At 35.2% G+C, this 19,114-nt stretch overlaps 2 protein-coding genes across 3 annotated transcripts in view; both read right to left on the bottom strand.

The window, feature by feature from the left end:
* Nucleotides 1-279, bottom strand: part of LOC130048371 (amidase-like) — a 28,941-nt gene extending 28,662 nt beyond the window's left edge. Inside the window, exon 1 of the mRNA XM_056145020.1 lies at nucleotides 62-279. The gene's annotated coding sequence lies outside the window, so the exon portion shown is untranslated. The remainder of the gene's footprint in view (nucleotides 1-61) is intronic.
* A 2,082-nt stretch (nucleotides 280-2,361) lies between these two features.
* On the bottom strand, nucleotides 2,362-18,393 carry LOC130048379 (transmembrane protein 43-like). 2 transcript variants are annotated; one of them, XM_056145032.1, is made up of 13 exons: nucleotides 18,371-18,393; nucleotides 17,224-17,382; nucleotides 16,413-16,547; nucleotides 15,483-15,580; nucleotides 14,395-14,444; nucleotides 13,149-13,218; nucleotides 11,739-11,809; nucleotides 7,268-7,389; nucleotides 6,629-6,700; nucleotides 6,344-6,445; nucleotides 5,249-5,366; nucleotides 4,111-4,315; nucleotides 2,362-3,914 (listed from the first exon to the last, which is right to left on the bottom strand). In XM_056145032.1, the coding sequence occupies exons 2-13, from the start codon at nucleotides 17,353-17,355 to the stop codon at nucleotides 3,890-3,892; spliced, it is 1,200 nt and encodes a 399-aa protein (XP_056001007.1). In that variant the 5' UTR covers nucleotides 17,356-17,382; nucleotides 18,371-18,393; the 3' UTR covers nucleotides 2,362-3,889. The 2 variants fall into 2 exon arrangements, with proteins under 2 accessions (XP_056001007.1, XP_056001006.1); XM_056145031.1 differs by lacking the exon at nucleotides 18,371-18,393 and adding an exon at nucleotides 18,272-18,368.
* Between the last annotated feature and the right edge of the window lie 721 nt (nucleotides 18,394-19,114).

Genomic DNA, 19,114 nt, shown 5'->3' with positions numbered 1-19,114 from the left:
GAAATTATGCACCATAATGTGATTTTATACTAACGGGAATAATCAGTTTTCGTGAAGTTACCTTTGCTGTTTCACGGGTAAAGCGTGCGCTGATCGATGTCTGGAGCGTTGTTCAAGCAGTCTACGCCGTTTACCAAATCAGCCAGTGACATTGGCTAATTTAGGCCAGGTTTTATCCAACATCTGGAACAACATCCCTCAAGCATTTCTGAACACTTTAATGACATCAATGAGGCGCCGTTGTCAAGCATGCGTGAATGCAAATGGTGGTCACACGCGTTATTAACTTTGTTAATTCAAGTTCAAATACCAGTGTCTTTCGAGTGTGCTGAAATTGACGTTATTCGATGTAAACATTTGTTCGTTGTTATTTTTTATTATTATTATTTTATATATTAAGGTAGCTCACTACACTAAAGCTTATACTCTGTAGGACACCACGTCACAAGATGGCGATTTAAATGTTTTGTGAAATTACTTGTATCGATCGATTAGTTTGTCTATCACCGTCGCGATGACGCAGTAAATAAGGGATCCGCGTTGGCTGTACTGTAGCTCAGTGGTTAAAGCATTGGGCTGGTGAACCGCAGATCTCGAATTCAAATCCTCCCCCCCCCCCCCCCCCCCGAGTCTTTTTTGTTCATGTGTTGACATGATTTTTTTTTTTAAATCATGTTCTTATCCAAATTTGTATATTTTTTGCCTTTTTTGGCATATATATCTATTGTATATCATCATACCTTTTATAATTAAATGAATTCGTACTGATTTGAGAAACTATTTCTGGGTGTGGTGAGCCACCAATAATGCAGTTTCTTTTTCCCGCTAGTATTATTACGTTAACGGGATATAACTCGCGTTTGTTGATGGTATTAATCATCTACAATTGAAACCGCGGGGGAGCGTGGGATATGCAGGGTTACCTGAGATATACCGCGGTAGCTCTATCCCGCACGTGGGGGTGGGTTGACGGAAAATACGGGATCCGCATTGGCCGTACACGTACTGTATGTACCCTCCCCCATTTACTCAATAATCAAAGTCCCTGAAGAACCATAATGGCTCCCGGGTTTGGTATAGATGAAATATGTAAGGGAAGACATTACTGCGTGTTAAACACCATTTTTAATGTTTGGAATTGATTATTCACAATGATGACTTCGAATTCATTTAACAAACTCAGAATTAAATTTATTACTAAAATGACGAGATGTTCTTAATGAAATTCAGTCCTTAAGGAGGCCCATTACACTGACATTTTATTTAATGGCTCGTTAAAACATCATATATGAAGCGTGATTTCACCATCGAAAGAGTGATACAAGCTCTCAATTATATTATATGAATTTTTAGGACTTTAAAAAAAGGCAGGTGTTCAACAGTATATCCATACTAGTCTTTAAATTGCTCCTGCATTGTCATATTACTTTACATACCTTTCCTAAAAACCCCGAAATATCCACCACTACAAAGCAGTGCATGCACTTGGGCAAGGCTCTTTCATATTCAGAGATCTGCGGTTCTCTACACACGTGATTCGAAATACCCAAGCTGTAAGGAGTTACAAATGTAGCCATAACTTTTTCTACTTTGAAGTGTTGACCAAAAAAAGAAAAAAAGGGTTTAAAGTCATTAACTTTATTTATTACAGAAATGAATTGGGGATTCCCAAACTGAATTGATACGATTGGATAACTTTTTTTAAAAGTTTTTTTTTTTGGCGGGGGATGTCTAATGAAATCACTGTCCACTTTGTCTTGCACTCTAGCTGTAAACAACTATGACAGACCAGATATCCTTTCATTAACTCTGATGCCCCATTTTGATGATTTGACTTATTCAATCATAAGATAAAGCAATGGTTGACATTCTCTCAGTCATCATGCCAACCTAAAAGGTCAGTTATTGAATATAATTGAATTTGAGTCTTCACCCTTGCATAATTAGTAGAATAGTGTTGGTGCGACTGAATTTTGACAATAAAGGAGATTCAAGTTTGCTCTAATGAAATACTGCAAGATGACTTTTAGTGAAGAATGAAGAGAAAGCTGTTGTTTTATTTAGAACATCACCTAGTTACACGTATGTTTCTGTAAGTTCTTCCCTCCTGCCGCTTTAGTCTGACTGCTAGTCAGGTTTTCCTCTAGATTTTCTCTACATTTTATTTTTTCCAGGAATTAGTTGTACAATACCACTGTAAATCTAATATTGGGTGATGCAAATATCTATAATTTTGACTTTCAATAAAATTTTCATCAGCCATTGTACCCATTTCATCTTTACATCATTTTAAACAACTATGTACATTCCATAACAACATTAACTACAAAACCTAGTACACACAGACGACCAAACAACTGCTTTACATAAATAATTTATATTTCTTTTATTTTCTATTAACTAGTATCAACAAGAAATTATAAAATATTGCTAACTACATACATCAACAGTGAAATATAAGTCTACAGTCCTTGTGATTATCACTTTCATTAAGATCAAGAGATCAAGTTTTATGAAATTAATATCAATTGGAAAACTAGTCAGAGAAAAGACAACACAAATACAAAACAGGTCAGCATGATTACAGCAACCTTCAGTACAGGTAACATTTCCCACGCGAAATTCTGTCACTCTGTATACAGTGCAACATGATTACAGCAACCTTCAGTACAGGTAACATTTTCCACATGAAATTCTATCACTCTGTATACAGTGCAACATGATTACAGCAACCTTCAGTACAGATAACACTTTCCACATGAAATTCTATCACTCTGTATACAGTGCAACATGATTACAGCAACCTTCAGTACAGATAACACTTTCCACATGAAATTCTATCACTCTGTATACAGTGCAACATGATTACAGCAACCTTCAGTACAGATAACACTTTCCACATGAAATTCTATCACTCTGTATACAGTGCAACATGATTACAGCAACCTTCGGTACAGGTAACATTTCCCACTCGAACTTCTGTCATTCTGTATGCAGTAAACAGTTATATTTATAGTAGTTATATTCTAGCACTTTTTAAAGCTAGCCTTGTTGTGCTTATCTGTGCAACACTAATGTATGAGGATGTACATACTTGTCTATGATATAAAATTCCACTAACGTACTATAAAATCATGATTGTGTTATTACTAAGTATAATCTAGGTACTAACTTTTTGATTACAGTTTATAAAAGTATGTTTTACAGTAAAAACAGAAACTACAACCAATACATGTATATATTACCTTATATAATACAAGTATAACCCACAATAACTATCCATATTAAGTAATGTCTTGCTAGTGAATACTGTACTTTCAGTTTGAGCTAGATGAATATTTTTACACAAAAAGTGCATGAAATAAGTTAAAAGTGCATGCAACATGCTAACAAAAAAAGTGTCCATGGAATATTATTTGCGTAATCTACTATGCAATACACTGTAAAAATTGAGATTTGTTTTAATACAATGCAATACTTGATAACAATCAAAGAAAAAAAACCTCTCTGATAAAAAACAAATACAAACTGTTTCTCCCTTGTGTAACAATTGGACAAAAAAATCAACCATGCATTATCACCATAATTATTATCACCATCCATAACAAGCATAAGACAATCAAATGAATTACAAAATGATCTAAAGGTCAAGAAGCACCAATCCAAACAGAGATAGTTCACGCCTCAAGGTCATAAAGTGAGAATAGACTTAAGTCTAAATTTCAAATCTAACTTACTTCTGAAATGACTTTTACATGTATAAACAAATAAAAGTTTCAGTATGTTTGCATTTAATTTTTTGTTTTTACAAACCAGCAGCTTTTTAAACATCTGTGCTAGATAAATCTTACCATACCCTGGTAATCAAAATCTTTATTCAAGTTTATTCTCAGTTTATGGTCTTGAGGCCTAGTCTACAAAGTATAAAGTTGACAACTGTTTCAAGACTTCCAAGAATTTGGAGACAAAATAGAGACACACAGTCCAAATACACACTGTACAAGAATGTAATCAATCAAACGAAGGGAATTAGAATGAAAGACATTATTGGTGGATATCAAAAATATTAATCTTTAACAGACTAACAGGAACAGAATGAACTAGTCATACGATGAATGTGCATGCGATCCTCTGGATTTAAATTTAGCCATGAAGAAAGGAGTTGCTGCCATTGCTAAGATGGCTATTCCCATCAGTGGTCGGTATGCTATCCAACCAATAGCAATCACTGTTAGGGAGAGGCTGATGGAGAGGGCAAGGTTCATCATGTTGACTCCAATGGCCACCAGCTCACGCACGATGGGGAACCAGTCAACTGGAAATGACAAAGTAAAGTACAGAAACATGTTAATAGTCTGCTGACCACATGTGAAGTCGAAACATTAAATGCATGTGTTAGAAAAAAATGAAAGATTTCATTTACATTTATAATGAAATAATTGTTAGAAGAAAAGAAAAGACATTTGAGAGTCCTCTCCAAAGGACGGGACCTACATTAACAATATTATATTCACAGGGATGAAATAGACAATGCCTATTGGTAGCTGTCAAATGCCTTATTTTCTTCAATAAAATATTGTAAGTGCTACACGTGTAGTAATTTTATACCTCTACATGTGTACTCTACATGACTATCTCTTTAACATACCTATTCTAAGTGCTACACGTGTAGTAATTTTATACCTCTACATGTGTACTCTACATGACTATCTCTCTAACATACCTATTCTAAGTGCTACACGTGTAGTAATTTTATACCTCTACATGTGTACTCTACATGACTATCTCTCTAACATACCTATTCTAAGTGCTACACGTGTAGTAATTTTATACCTCTACATGTGTACTCTACATGACTATCTCTCTAACATACCTATTCTAAGTGCTACACGTGTAGTAATTTTATACCTCTACATGTGTACTCTACATGACTATCTCTCTAACATACCTATTCTAAGTGCTACACGTGTAGTAATTTTATACCTCTACATGTGTACTCTACATGACTATCTCTCTAACATACCTATTCTAAGTGCTACACGTGTAGTAATTTTATACCTCTACATGTGTACTCTACATGACTATCTCTCTAACATACCTATTGTAAGTGCTACACGTGTAGTAATTTTATACCTCTACATGTGTACTCTACATGACTATCTCTCTAACATACCTATTCTAAGTGCTACACGTGTAGTAATTTTATACCTCTACATATGTACTCTACATGACTATCTCTCTAACATACCTAGGGTTTTGATGATGCTTGTCAAACAGCCAAATCCTACGAACATCAACAGCCACCCCCCGAACCTGACAGCCCAGGAGATCAACGTATTCTTCTGCTGTTCCTTAGCAAACATAGCCTACAAAAGACAAGACATAGCCTACAAAAGACATAGCCTACAAAAGACATAGCCTACAAAAGACATAGCCTACAAAAGACATAGCCTACAAAAAACATAGCCTACAAAAAACAGCCTACAAAAAACATAGCCTATAAAAGACATAGCCTACAAAAAACATAGCCTACAAAAATCATAGCCTACAAAAGACATAGCCTACAAAAGACATAGCCTACAAAAGACCCATTCTTCTTAACAACAACTCTCTTGTAGCAAACATAGTCTACAAAAGACCCATTCTTCTTAACAACAACTCTCTTGTAGCAAACATAGCCTACAAAAGACCCATTCTTCTTAACAACAACTCTTGTAAGAAAACACTTTTGGATTTAAAGGGGCATTAGCTGTAAGAGTGATGGCAACCATTTTTTTCTTCTCTCAAAATCTCTCAATGGCATAGGAATATATATTAATGACTAATAAAATCATTTATTTTGAATAAAAACAAGAGAAACCTAATGAAACTATGTAATAGATAACCGCTTTTAGTGTAAATAAATATATAGAGAAGAATTCTTGTCTTGCAAGACAATAATTATTCAAAAATCACTAAAATTACACATTTGCGTACAGGTGTTTTGGGGTTATAAAGTTTTTGAAATAATTAAATACTGGTGTTATTACTGAAATATATAATAAGAGCAATTTTCATTGAATTCCATTTCTGGTGACAAAATCACAAAAGTACATATAAGATCCACTGCTGTAGCTCGTTTTATGTGATGAAATGGGATGTTTCATTAAATGCATTGTACGTACATGTACATATCAGAAACATCAGCCACAGAATTTAATTTTTTGTAAAACAGATTAATAACACATTTCATTCCCCGATGAAGTGGAGCTATTTTAACAAAACACATTAAAAATGATTGATATGTGAATAAGCAAAGGAAAAAAATCCAATTAAAATTTTAATTATGATGTCCTACACATACCTCAGGTGAATGTCTTCCCATGTAGAGAAACAGCAGGTTGTAGCCATACTCCGATTCATAACTCACCACCGTATTCCCTGCCTGCTTGCCAATAACACTCACCTACAAGTCCAATTCATCAGATCACTTTTTGGATTTATTGTAAAAAGAATATTTATGTAATTTATCATGCCATTGACATGATTAATTGATTTTCATAATCTCAAATTTCGTTATTTGTTTTCATATCTTTGTGTTTTATTGTTGTTACATATGGTTTAGATAGGAAAATGTCTGGCACATTACCACGTCAGGTTTCCCAAGCATTGATTCTCCGCTAATACCAGCATATGTGTAGCTTATTCGAATGTCTCCTGCCTGTCATAACAAACAATTTAGATTTTACTAGTATTATGACAAATAAGATTACAAAATTCATTTTTCTTCTAGATGTGTTCTGTTCTTGTATACAGGATAATAATTATGATCACTATCTAACACATTGATAAATTAATCCCTGTTTACCTGGGACCTGCTAGGATCCTGTGACATATCGATACATTAATCCCAGCCTACCTTTGAGTCTGCTAGGATTCTGTCTGTCACATGTCGAAACATTAATCCCTGTTTACCTGGAGTGTGGTGGGATTATGTGACATATTGATAGATTAATCTCTGTTTACCTGGGACCTGCTAGGATTCTGTGACATTTCGATAAATTAATCCCAGCCTACATGTACCTTTGGGTCTGCTAGGATTCTGTGACATGTCAATAGATTAATCCCTGTTTACCTGGAATTTGCTGGGTTTTTGTGACATGGAGAGAAATTAATCCCTGCTTACCTGGAGTGTGGTGGGATTCTATGACATTAGATAGATTAATTCCAGCCTACCTTCAGGTCAACTGGAATTCCATGACAGGTAGATCAATCAATTCTTGCTTACCTGGGGTCTGCTAGGATTTTGTGACGTGTAGTACATGCCATTGAACACACGGTATCCCTCCTGTGGTACAGGCAGTATGTCCGATGGAATGGGGTGAAACTCGCTTATCTGGTCAACCAGACCTGAAGCAGACAAAATTTCAATTTAATTCAATTTTTCTTACAAAATATGAAAATCTATAGAAATCCTGTACCAAATTTCATCAAACATTAATTGGAAACATTTGGTTACAACTAAGTATTTACTGGTTCAATACTGATCCCATTGGTGCAAATATATTACACATCTATTGCTAAACCCTGTCCAGTTGAAAATTTTGTGTCAATTCAAATTTTGAAAGGGTTTGAGAGGGACTATATTTTGTGGCAGAAGGATTCACTAATAAAAAAGTTCTAATTCTGCATGATATTACAGTTTCTGTTTCATCCAATGTATTGTCTATTTTTATACTCATATACGTGCATTTCAGTTTTGTATAATTCATGATGCAGGTAGCTGAGACTTGGAACTAGTTCAAATGTTGTAATTTATTAACTTGGTTGATATATTTTTCCAAACAGAACACAGATTCTTAAAAAAATTCTAATTAATTTACTCAAAATTTTGTATAAAAATTCAGTATTTTCACCAATAATTAAAATACATGTATTTGATCTCCAACCCCCACTAGACCAGACCTTGAAAATTATGTAAAATTTTAGAAATTGACATTACTCCTAATATGTCCTTTTAAACTCTCAATTTTAATATCATGAAGTTTTTCGAATATCAAGTGCAAAAAGGTCATTATTTATTTCCTTTACTAGTATCAATTTCTTTTTTCATCTGTAGTGTTAGTGGACATGATTATGTATCAATTTTATGTAATGATTGATTTGTGTTGCTTGTGTTGACACTAACAGAAAAATCAAGTTTAACTGAATAAATTCTACATGCAAAAAGGTCATATTTAGAACACTATAGCTCAATAACAAGCGTTGTGATCCCAGTTTTTCTTTTTAATTTCCTAATTCTCCTTCAATGTAGAAATAAACAAGAGATGTTTGTAAAACACATATGCCCCCCATGGTGCAAAATTGAAAAGGGTTATACACACATATCATTTAAACAGGGTTCGAAATTAACTTTTTCAAGCACTAGTCCGTACGGACTAGTAACTGTTGATGTTCACTAGTCAGCAAAGCATTTCACTAGTCCGTCCAGTATATAATAAAATGATCTTCATTTTATTCAATAGTATTTAATCAAATCAAACACATCACAGTTGCAAACAATTCAATTTCTGACACCTATAGAAGAAAAAGAGACCACCATATTTTATTTCGCATTCAAGATCTTCAGCATACAATATTAACCTCCGAGTTAATCCTTTTATAAATGTCCATAAGTGCGTTCGAGATCGACGTTCCTGTTGTTTTGGTGCTCAGATCTTAAAGTCACAAGAGTTCGAAATTTTATCAATAAAGTAAAAAAAATTCACTCGATTGACCAAGTCATGAGCTATAGTGTTATGAACTACTGTGTTAGAGTCACGAATGTCGAGAAAATGTGCGCACAAACGTGCATGTTCTGAGACCACACTACTTGCAATTCTTGCACCTAGAACACGTTCTCATGATGTGTACTCGGCGTTCGGAATCGGCAGGAATTTGACAATTTGTGCACGTTCGAAGAACGGCGGTCTCGAACACACTCCATGTGTTAGGAAGATCAGGCTGTCATAGTCATGCAAACACTTGACCATGCAGGTAATCAACCGTAAGTTCAAACATCTAAGAGACTCAGACAAATCTTGCTAAAAATCTTTACCAATTCAAGATTGATTTCTGGATTTTCACTAGTCCATACGGACTAGTACTATAGAGAGTTCACTAGTCTGACACGTTTTTTACTAGTCTCGGACTTACGGACATGAGTTAATTTCGAACCCTGTTAAATGATAGTAGTATCATCAATTCAAAATATTCAGCAAACAATATCTTCCTATGTCAAGAGTGGATTGACCATGTGACCTAAAAATCAACAGGGGTCATCTACTCCATATGCTGTACCAGTGTACCAAGTTTGGTGTCAATCAAGCAAATAATTCTTAAAATATAGGAGACAATATATTACTATGTCCAGTTCAACTATTAACTTTTGACCTCAAAATCAATATGGGTCATCTTCTCCTGAAGATATACCAGTGTACTAAGTTTGATGTCTGTCAAGCAAAGGGTTCTCAAGATATTGAATGGACAGTATATTCCTATGTCCAGTTTGACCCTTGACCTTTAACCATGTGACCTCAAAATCAATAGGTGTCATCTTCTTCTGAAGATATACTGGTGTACCAAGTTTGATGTCTGTCAAGCAAAGGGTTCTCAAGATATTGAATGGACAGTATATTCCTATGTCCAGTTTGACCCTTGACCTTTGACTATGTGACCTCAAAATCAATAGGTGTCATCTTCTTCTGAAGATATACTGGTGTACCAAGTTTGATGTCTGTCAAACAAAGTGTTCTCTAGACATTGAATGGTCAGTATATTCCTATGCCCAGTTTGACCCTTGACCTTTGACCTCAAAATCAATAGGGGTCATCTACTCCTTAGGATGTACCAGTGTACCAAGTTTGATGTCTTTCAAGCAAAGGGTTCTCAAGATATTGAGCGGACATTATATTCCTATGTCCAGAGTAGATTGACCCTTGACCTTTTGACCTGAAAAAAAATATGGATCATCTACTCTCCAGGGGCAACCCCTGTACCAAGTTTGGTTGTTATCATGCAAAGGGGTCGAAAGATATTGAGCGGACAACACATGGTCTACAGACCGACCAACAGTTGCAAAACAAGAGGTACTGTGAGCAATGCTCACTAAGAATACCCCCCGCTTACCCCAATCTCCCAAAGGGTGTTGGTAATAGGTATAAACTACCTCTTTTCTGAGTGTAAAAAACAAATGGCATGACAAACCAAACCATATTGCTACTTCGATGTCCAGTGCACATGACCTTTGACCTTTTGACCCCAAAATCGCATGGGTAGTCCATATGTATGATATGGTGACTGTAGGTGGAAAGGATAACGCTTTAGAGCCCGGAAACCATATTGCTACTTCGATGTCCAGTGTGCTTGACCTTTGACCTTTTGACCCCAAAATCGATAGGGAACATCTTCATCCCATGGGTAGTCCATATGTAGGATATGGTGACTGTAGGTGGAAAGGATAACGCTTTAGAGCCCGGAAACCATATTGCTACTTCGATGTCCAGTGCGCGTGACCTTTGACCTTTTGACCCCAAAATCAACAGGGAACATCTTCATCCCATGGGTAGTCCATATGTACGATATGGTGACTGTAGGTGGAAAGGATAACGCTTTAGAGCCCGGAAACCATTGCGTCTACAGACGGACGGACAGACAGACGGACAACCCGATTCCAGTATACCCCCCCACAACTTGTTGCGGGGGGTATAATAATATGGTTCCCAAAAAATTGACATTACTCCAAATGTCAGGTGCGAACCTCTTTAAGTTAGAATGTGCTATTTGCTGTAGGAGAATTTTTCTTCTGTACTTTATTATGAATAAGGAGAATATCACCGGAATTGTATAATTTGACAATGTCACATACACAACTGTAACTTTGATATAAAAAAACAATATTTAGATTGAGTGTTTTTCCAATGAAATAACTGGTCAATTATCCTGGTTACATAACTCTACTAGTACACAAAGTCTACTTGTAATGTTTGCCTACTTAAGGTACATGTAATTGCATGAAGTAGAAATAGCCTAATACTAGATTATCCCATTTCATTTCTTCGTCCATTAAAATAAGGCATAAAACAATTCTTCATTCGATTTGTTATACATGTAATACACATTAGTCACAAAATGCACAACTCATACGACCAGATAAACTGCTGCAATTTAATTGGTTGTAACCAGGAAAATTTATTTAGATAAATCCCTGTAAGCAAATGCGAGCAGTCTTTGGATTGTTATATCACCCTCACGTCCTCCCATGAAATTGTCATGGCTACATTCTGAATCATATGACATCGGTTATAGTCCAGCATAGTGACATAAACCTCATTGTTCATTGTGTCGACGTAAAATCTTATTATTTGGCATGGTGATGTCACATAGTCGAGATAAGTATTAGAGTTTTACAGTTTGTTGGGATGATCTTACAGGAAATTCAAAAGTAAATATATCTCCATCCAATAAAACAATCAATGACTTTATTTTGGTTAATATAAGGAATTATCAATCCATAAAGATATAATATTGACCTTGACTTCAGTTAATATTAGTTAATCAGGTAATATCAGTTAAATATTATGCTTTATTAATTACACTATTACCTAATATCATGTTTCTTGGATTGATATTTCCCCAAGAAAAGTCAGTAATTAGTATAACATAGAATTATAAATTATATAGTGACTGATATTATTGGAGCGCTTTTCTGTCAGACTCACCATTAGAGAGATGATAGATTCCCACATGTACAGGACTAGCTACCTGGGTTTTCGATTCCACTGGGAAACTCCTACAACATCATATATTCAATGTGAAATCTAATGCTTGGTGGAAAAGTACTTACATGTAGATTGTGTAGTAATGAAGAGGTGGACAGCTAGGACAGTTTTTAAGACAAACGATGAAACAATAATATTAAATGTACAAATTCAGTATTCATACAAAATATGCCTGCCATGTTTTTCTGACACCAATCTGGAATTTTTTAACAAATCTTACGGGGCAGTTGACAGTTTCACAACACAATTAAGGTGGCTCGTTACACGTTTAAAGAGATTCTCAAATCAGCATGAAATAATTTAATTATGAAAGACATGTTGATGTGTAACTGACAAGAATGTATGTCAAAAAGGCAAAAGATGTGCAATTTGGACAAAAACCTTACCTTGGGTTTTCGTGATTGACCGGGTAGTCCTTACCTTGGGTTTTCGTGATTGACCGGGTAGTCCTTACCTTGGGTTTTTGTGGTTGACTGGGTTGTCTTTACCTTGGAGTTTTGTGGTTGACTGGGTTGTCTTTACCTTGAGTTTTTGTGGTTGACTGGGTTGTTCCTTACCTTGGGTTTTTGTGGTTGACTAGTGTTCCCTACCTTGGGTTTTTGTGGTTGACTGGGTTGTCCCTTACCTTGGGTTTTTGTGGTTGACTAGTGTTCCCTTACCTTGGGTTTTTGTGTTTGACTGGGCTGTCCTTACCTTGGGTTTTTGTGGTTGACTGTGTTGTTCTTACCTTGGGTTTTTGTGGTTGACTGGGTTGTCCCTTACCTTGGGTTTTTGTGGTTGACTGGGTTGTCCTTACCTTGAGTTTTTGTGGTTGACTGGGTTGTCCCTTACCTTGGGTTTTTGTGGTTGACTAGTGTTCCCTACCTTGGGTTTTTGTGGTTGACTGGGTTGTCCCTTACCTTGGGTTTTTGTGGTTGACTAATGTTCCCTTACCTTGGGTTTTTGTGGTTGACTGGGTTGTCCCTTACCTTGGGTTTTTGTGGTTGACTAGTGTTCCCTTACCTTGGGTTTTTGTGGTTCATTGGGTTTTTGTGTTTGACTGGGTTGTCCCTTACCTTGGGTTTTTGTGTTTGACTGGGTTGTCCTTACCTTGGGTTTTTGTGGTTCATTGGGTTTTTGTGGTTGACTGGGTTGTCCCTTACCTTGGGGTTTTGTGGTTGACTGGGTTGTCCCTTACCTTGGGTTTTTGTGGTTCATTGGGTTTTTGTGGTTGACTGGGTTGTCCCTTACCTTGGGGTTTTGTGGTTGACTGGGTTGTTCTTACCTTGGGTTTCTGTGGTTGACTGGGTTGTCCTTACCTTGGGTTTTGTGGTTGATTGGGTTTTTGTGGTTGACTGGGTTGTCCCTTACCTTGGGTTTTTGTGGTTGACTGGGTTATCAAAGGAATCACTGTTCACCACATTTGATCTCCACTCCAAATCTGAAAAAATTAAAAAACACTGCTCTTGTGATTGTGTTATACTCTGGGACTGGAAGAACAATACAGCACAAGAAAACACAAACTTTTCTTCATATTAAACATAATTTTTGTGCTGTTATAAAAAGTATACCTCTCTGCACAAAGTTAATTCTAATTTTACAAAAATTAACATCACTATATATTAGATATTTTTATCTTTTTTATTTGTTCTTGATTTCTCATATCAGTACATAATTTCAGGTTTGTCTACATAACTTAACATATTTAAGTATGTATTTCTTGTTTATCTATATTTGTGACTTATCATATGAGTATGTGTTTTCCGGTTTGTCTACATGACTTATCATATGAGTATGATTGTGTTTTCTGGCGTAATACTTACCATATGAGTATGTTGTTTCTGGTATAATACTATGTCATATGAGTGTGTTTTCTAGTGTAATACTATGTCATGTGAGTGTGGGTTTTCTGGTACAATACTATGTTGTATGGGGGTGTGGTTTCTGGTGTAATACTCATTATATGAGTACCGGTATGTGGTTTCTGGTGAAATACTATGTGGTTTCTGATGTAATACTATGTAGTTTCTGATGTAATACTATGTAGTTTCTGGTGTAATACTATGTGGTTTCTGGTGTAATACTATGTGGTTTCTGATGTAATACTATGTGGTTTCTGATGTAATACTATGTGGTTTCTGGTGTAATACTATGTGGTTTCTGATGTAATACTTACCATATGAGTATGTGGTTTCTGGTGAAATACTATGTGGTTTCTGGTGTAATACTATGTGGTTTCTGATGTAATACTATGTGGTTTTTGGTGTAATACTATGTGGTTTCTGGTGTATACTATGTGGTTTCTGGTGTAATACTATGTGGTTTCTGGTGTAATACTATGTGGTTTCTGATGTAATACTATGTGGTTTCTGGTGTAATACTATGTGGTTTCTGGTGTAATACTATGTGGTTTCTGGTGTAATACTATGTGGTTTCTGATGTAATACTATGTGGTTTCTGGTGTAATACTATGTGGTTTCTGATGTAATACTTACCATATGAGTATGTGGTTTCTGGTGAAATACTATGTGGTTTCTGGTGTAATACTATGTGGTTTCTGATGTAATACTATGTGGTTTCTGGTGTAATACTATGTGGTTTCTGATGTAATACTTACCATATGAGTATGTGGTTTCTGTCCTCGTCTGGCCGCCTTCATTGTACTCCCTGTATACAAAACAAATAATATTTTACAGATACAAAAAATCCCTCAGATTTATACTTATAGTCTATCTAAAATATAAAATGAGTTGATATCTTTAATACAGTGTAGTCAAGGGTTAAAACATCTAGATCTTTTAATTCAGGACAAACATATTCTCCTGTTCTGTCAATATGAGGGTTGTTCAGAAATTATTTAGATACTCGTGTATTTCATAGCTCTATCATACATAAATAAGAATGGACTATTTGTACATAAATAACAATGGACTATTGTACATAAATAACAATGGACTATTTGTACATAAATAACACTGGACTATTTGTACATAAATAACAATGGACTATTTGTACATAAATAACAATGGACTATTTGTACGCATACTGTTATGTATACAGGTGAAATCTGTTTTTATATAGAAAATAAACTTGTTATGTAGATATATATGAAATCCATAAGATCTGAGCACGCCAGACATTTTAGTAATTCTACCAGTGCAGACAACGAAATGTCCTGCTGCCATTTCCAGTCCATTGTGTCTGAAGGAAATTTTGGCAGAAACAATCTTAGTATTGATGGTTTCAAAACCACTGCATTCATCCTATTTTACCTAAGGTTTTATTTTGACATGCCCTTTACTGGATTTTCATGATCAATGATTCAACCTAGATAAACAACAGCATAGTCATTCTGTTCCTGAATCTACCAAGTGAAAAAAAAACCCAAACTGGTCACATGCAGGTGACAACAGTCTCACAAGATGAAGTCCATGTTCAATTCACAGGGAAATAATTCTGCAGGATAATGAAAATAATTATTGCCTTTTTAGTCAGGCGACATATCACATGTTGTCAGTCTGTGAGTATGCCTATGGTTATAACCCTGGTGCATAACCACTCTCCAGTTATAACCCTATTAGTACATGACAAACAATCCTGATTAAAACATACCACATCTAATTTACCGTGGGTCTCTTTATTCATTTACCTTGGATTTAGACAATTAAATATCTAAATATACACTTGTAACCTTTGCCCTCTGACCTTTTAGTTTCTGTCTCCACCCATTGATACATTTCCACCGTTCTCTGTAGTTTGACTGCATTCACTGTCACATGATGGAGGTCATCAACCAATGGTTGCTGGAAGGATATCGATAAACAATATAAGTAGGCATGCATACCAAACATACAAGTATACAAATTCGTGATTATGATAATCCCTGGAGATAAATCTAACAATTGACACTTGTACCATCAATTCACACTGGATTTTTTAAGCACACCATTCCCATCAAAATCAAGAAGTTAATATAAATACATGTCGTTAAAAGGTATGATTATTGTTTTATTTCAAACAAGCCCTTGTAATTAACCCTGATAACAGATACATCTAAACAAAGAATACAACAAGTGTCGGGGAATCTGTGCATTGATTTCATCGAGTCAGTAATACTGAATAAGCAGAATTTTTAGGAAGGATTTAATTTTGGCATCATAAGTGAGAGTGATGAGGTCGCTAAAATTGAATATCACTAACAATTTATTCCATATCAGAGGTAATAGTTATCTTTCCTGGAATTCTAAAGTCAGGAATATTAGCTCTCGCTAAATATATATACAATGTACTCATTTTATGGGAAAATCGCTAAATTTGTGTCTCGCTAAAATTTCCACTTATACAGTATTTCAATTTTTATATATCAATTTACATATGTACAGGAAATAATAATAAAAATAATAACACTAAAAAAAAAAATTATTTTTTAATGCTGATAATTTAGGCATATTTGGCAAGCAATGATCCAAATCATTCATGATTTTATGTTTTAGTCATTTGTAATCTGTGTGTTTACTATATATACAATTTTCTGCCCCAGTGAAAGTGAAAAGACGCATGCATGCAAAATGTAGCAAAAGCTGGGTAATCAAACTGTTGCGTATTTAATATGACATCTTGTTATGGACAGCTTACCTTCCCTGTTGACAGCTCTCCTGTGAAGTAGATCAAGGCTCCATCATCGTTAGTGTTGATTCCAAACACATTTTCCCGAACCAAAACTTTGCTCAGTCCCTCATCTAGAGACTTGGCAGTTTTTACTGCTCTCCCCTGAAACACACAATTCAATACCCATTTAAAAAAATGTACTCAGAATTAAAAGTTTAAGGACAAGTACGGTATAAGGTTTATAACCCCGGGGCCTGATAAATGAAATACCTATTATACAAGTTCATTTCTATATCTAAACTGTACAGGTGTAAAAAAAGTATAATCCTATACCACAACTTCACATATGATGGCTTGGGTTGAAATATAATGAGAGTTAATTAAAACAGTAGATAGAGAGTTTGCTAAATAATCCTGCATAAGACATACATACCTGTGTATTCAAACTTGTCAGTTAACAGTCTCAATTGTCATTGTGGGTGATTTACATGCTAATGGTACTTATTGTTGATTTTTTGTGACAACCTGTTTTAGAAATTCTACAGCAAGGATTTAACACAGAAAGGGGAGGAACTCTACAGTGAAGGCTGAGTTTGTTGCCATGATTAGTTCTAGCTACACTAATTTTGACTGCATGTAAATAATGCAAAATATCTTAAACTTGTCAACTGGATAGGCATGACATGAATTGGAAATCAAGATGCAAACCTCCTGCAAATCATTTGCATGCTCCAAGTTGTACAATGTATCATGAAAACATTTCAAATACCCCCCCCCCCCTTCCCCAAAGTGCGAGATACATTGTTTTTCCATTAAATGTCACGTAATGTAATGTTACCTCATTCCAAAACAACAGACATGACGCTACTATCAGCAGGACGATCCCCACCAGAATACCGATCAGACTCTGACCGATCCTCTCCAAGAATCCAGGATTACGGCGATATGTTACTCGTGTGTGGCTCTCCATGTTGTGGTAACCTGGTGCATCAGGATACTGCCATTGAAATATATTACGTCATAATAGTGCCAGGCTGTCTTTAATTCACTAAGTCATATGTTACTAAACTATGCTACGTATTTGTAGCAGGCTGTGACATAGCTGTTGGTTACATTGTGATGTCACTATAATAAGGCTCTCAAAACAGAGAGAATTAGAAAATCTCAGGGACATGATTTTGGGGAATGATTTTTATTCCCCTCAAATTTTTCTGTCAATTGCCAATTTTCATGGAATACATCTGTATTTAAAATGATATGTATACTTATTTCCAATTCTCAGATGATAAAAGTAGTGTTAAATCTAAAGCAAACTAGCATGGCGTCACGCCATGACCTTTTAGGCTGGTGCCATGCCCTTTTTAATTGCACCATGCCCTTTTTTCTCTATAAGATTTTTAAAAATATTTGTTGATATAAACAATTGTTCTTTATTTCACAAGGTTGATTAAAAAGTTTAAAATCAAGGCAGCAGGTATTAACTAAACAATAGCATAGCTATGCGAACGCATAGCTCATGGCTTGGTCAATCCAGTGAATTTTATTGACTTTATTGATAAAATTTCAAACTTCTGTGGACTAACTACAGTACTAGTGTTGCTCTTGGTTCAATTGAGTTAATTAACATGTATGAATTAAATCATGTTAAATGTGTGCCTTACCAAAATGATTAAGTTGTAAGTTGACAAGTTAATTAAAAAATAATCCGATATTCCTCTGACCCTTACCCCCGCTTTTATGCCATATAAAAGATGGGGTACAAATCAGAGGAATCTTGGGTTACCTTATTCAAGCTTACACTGAGCTGCTGAAGAGTGGGTAGCAGTATTTTTAAAAACATTCTTGTAAGAATACTGAAAAGTTCTGTAAAAGCTTTGAATACTTACACTGTTTCTGTACATGTTAAAAGAAATGACACTTGTTCGTTAATATCAATATTGCAACAGAAAATGATGCTGAGATAAAAATAACCAAAAGTTGTTTACCTCTTACCGGAAGCAGATAAGTCGTAATCTGATTGGCTGATACTGAAAGGGTTATAGTATTAGTGCAAACATTAAATGTTTCGATAAAATCAACATACTTCATGGGCCATTGAAGGTTATTGATTACTAGATAGGGAAATAAATCATTAAAAATCAGTTTATTGATTTGATGAAAATCAAGTAGACTTCTTTCAAATTCACGTGTTTTCCACGTGTTAAAAAAAAAAGGGGGGGGGGGGGGAATCGCGCATAAAAAATCTTTCTTTTGATCTACAATGTAATAGTATGGAACTCTGTTGATTGGCCCGTTATCTGAAACTGTGTTGTGCATAGATCGTGCAACCAAAGTTATTAAATGCTAAAAAATTGTCATGGTAGCGTTAACATTTACATAATTACTTTTTTTCTAGTTTAATAAAACTACAACTGTACGACATGTGAAGATAAGTCGTATGACAAGAAATAAAGACTTCGTGTTTTTATATATACTGTAACAAATTCCGTGGTATATCTAATTCATTTGTCTCGGCATACAATAATTCCTTAGAATCATTACCTAAAGGGATAAGAGGCGTTACATTTTAATATACGCAAAAGCTTTAGGCCAATCATAACTATAGTATGTATTTCTATTTCATTCAGATTTCATTCAGAACAGCTAATAAATAGGATATGATACGGTTTTTTGTTCCATACCAAAAGGAATGAAAGAAAGCTGAGCGAGTGTATCGTGAATTTATTACT

Source organism: Ostrea edulis, chromosome 7 (assembly GCF_947568905.1).
Source record: "Ostrea edulis chromosome 7, xbOstEdul1.1, whole genome shotgun sequence".
Lineage (NCBI taxonomy): Eukaryota > Metazoa > Mollusca > Bivalvia > Ostreida > Ostreidae > Ostrea > Ostrea edulis.
This window is presented reverse-complemented; position numbering and strand designations above follow the sequence as displayed.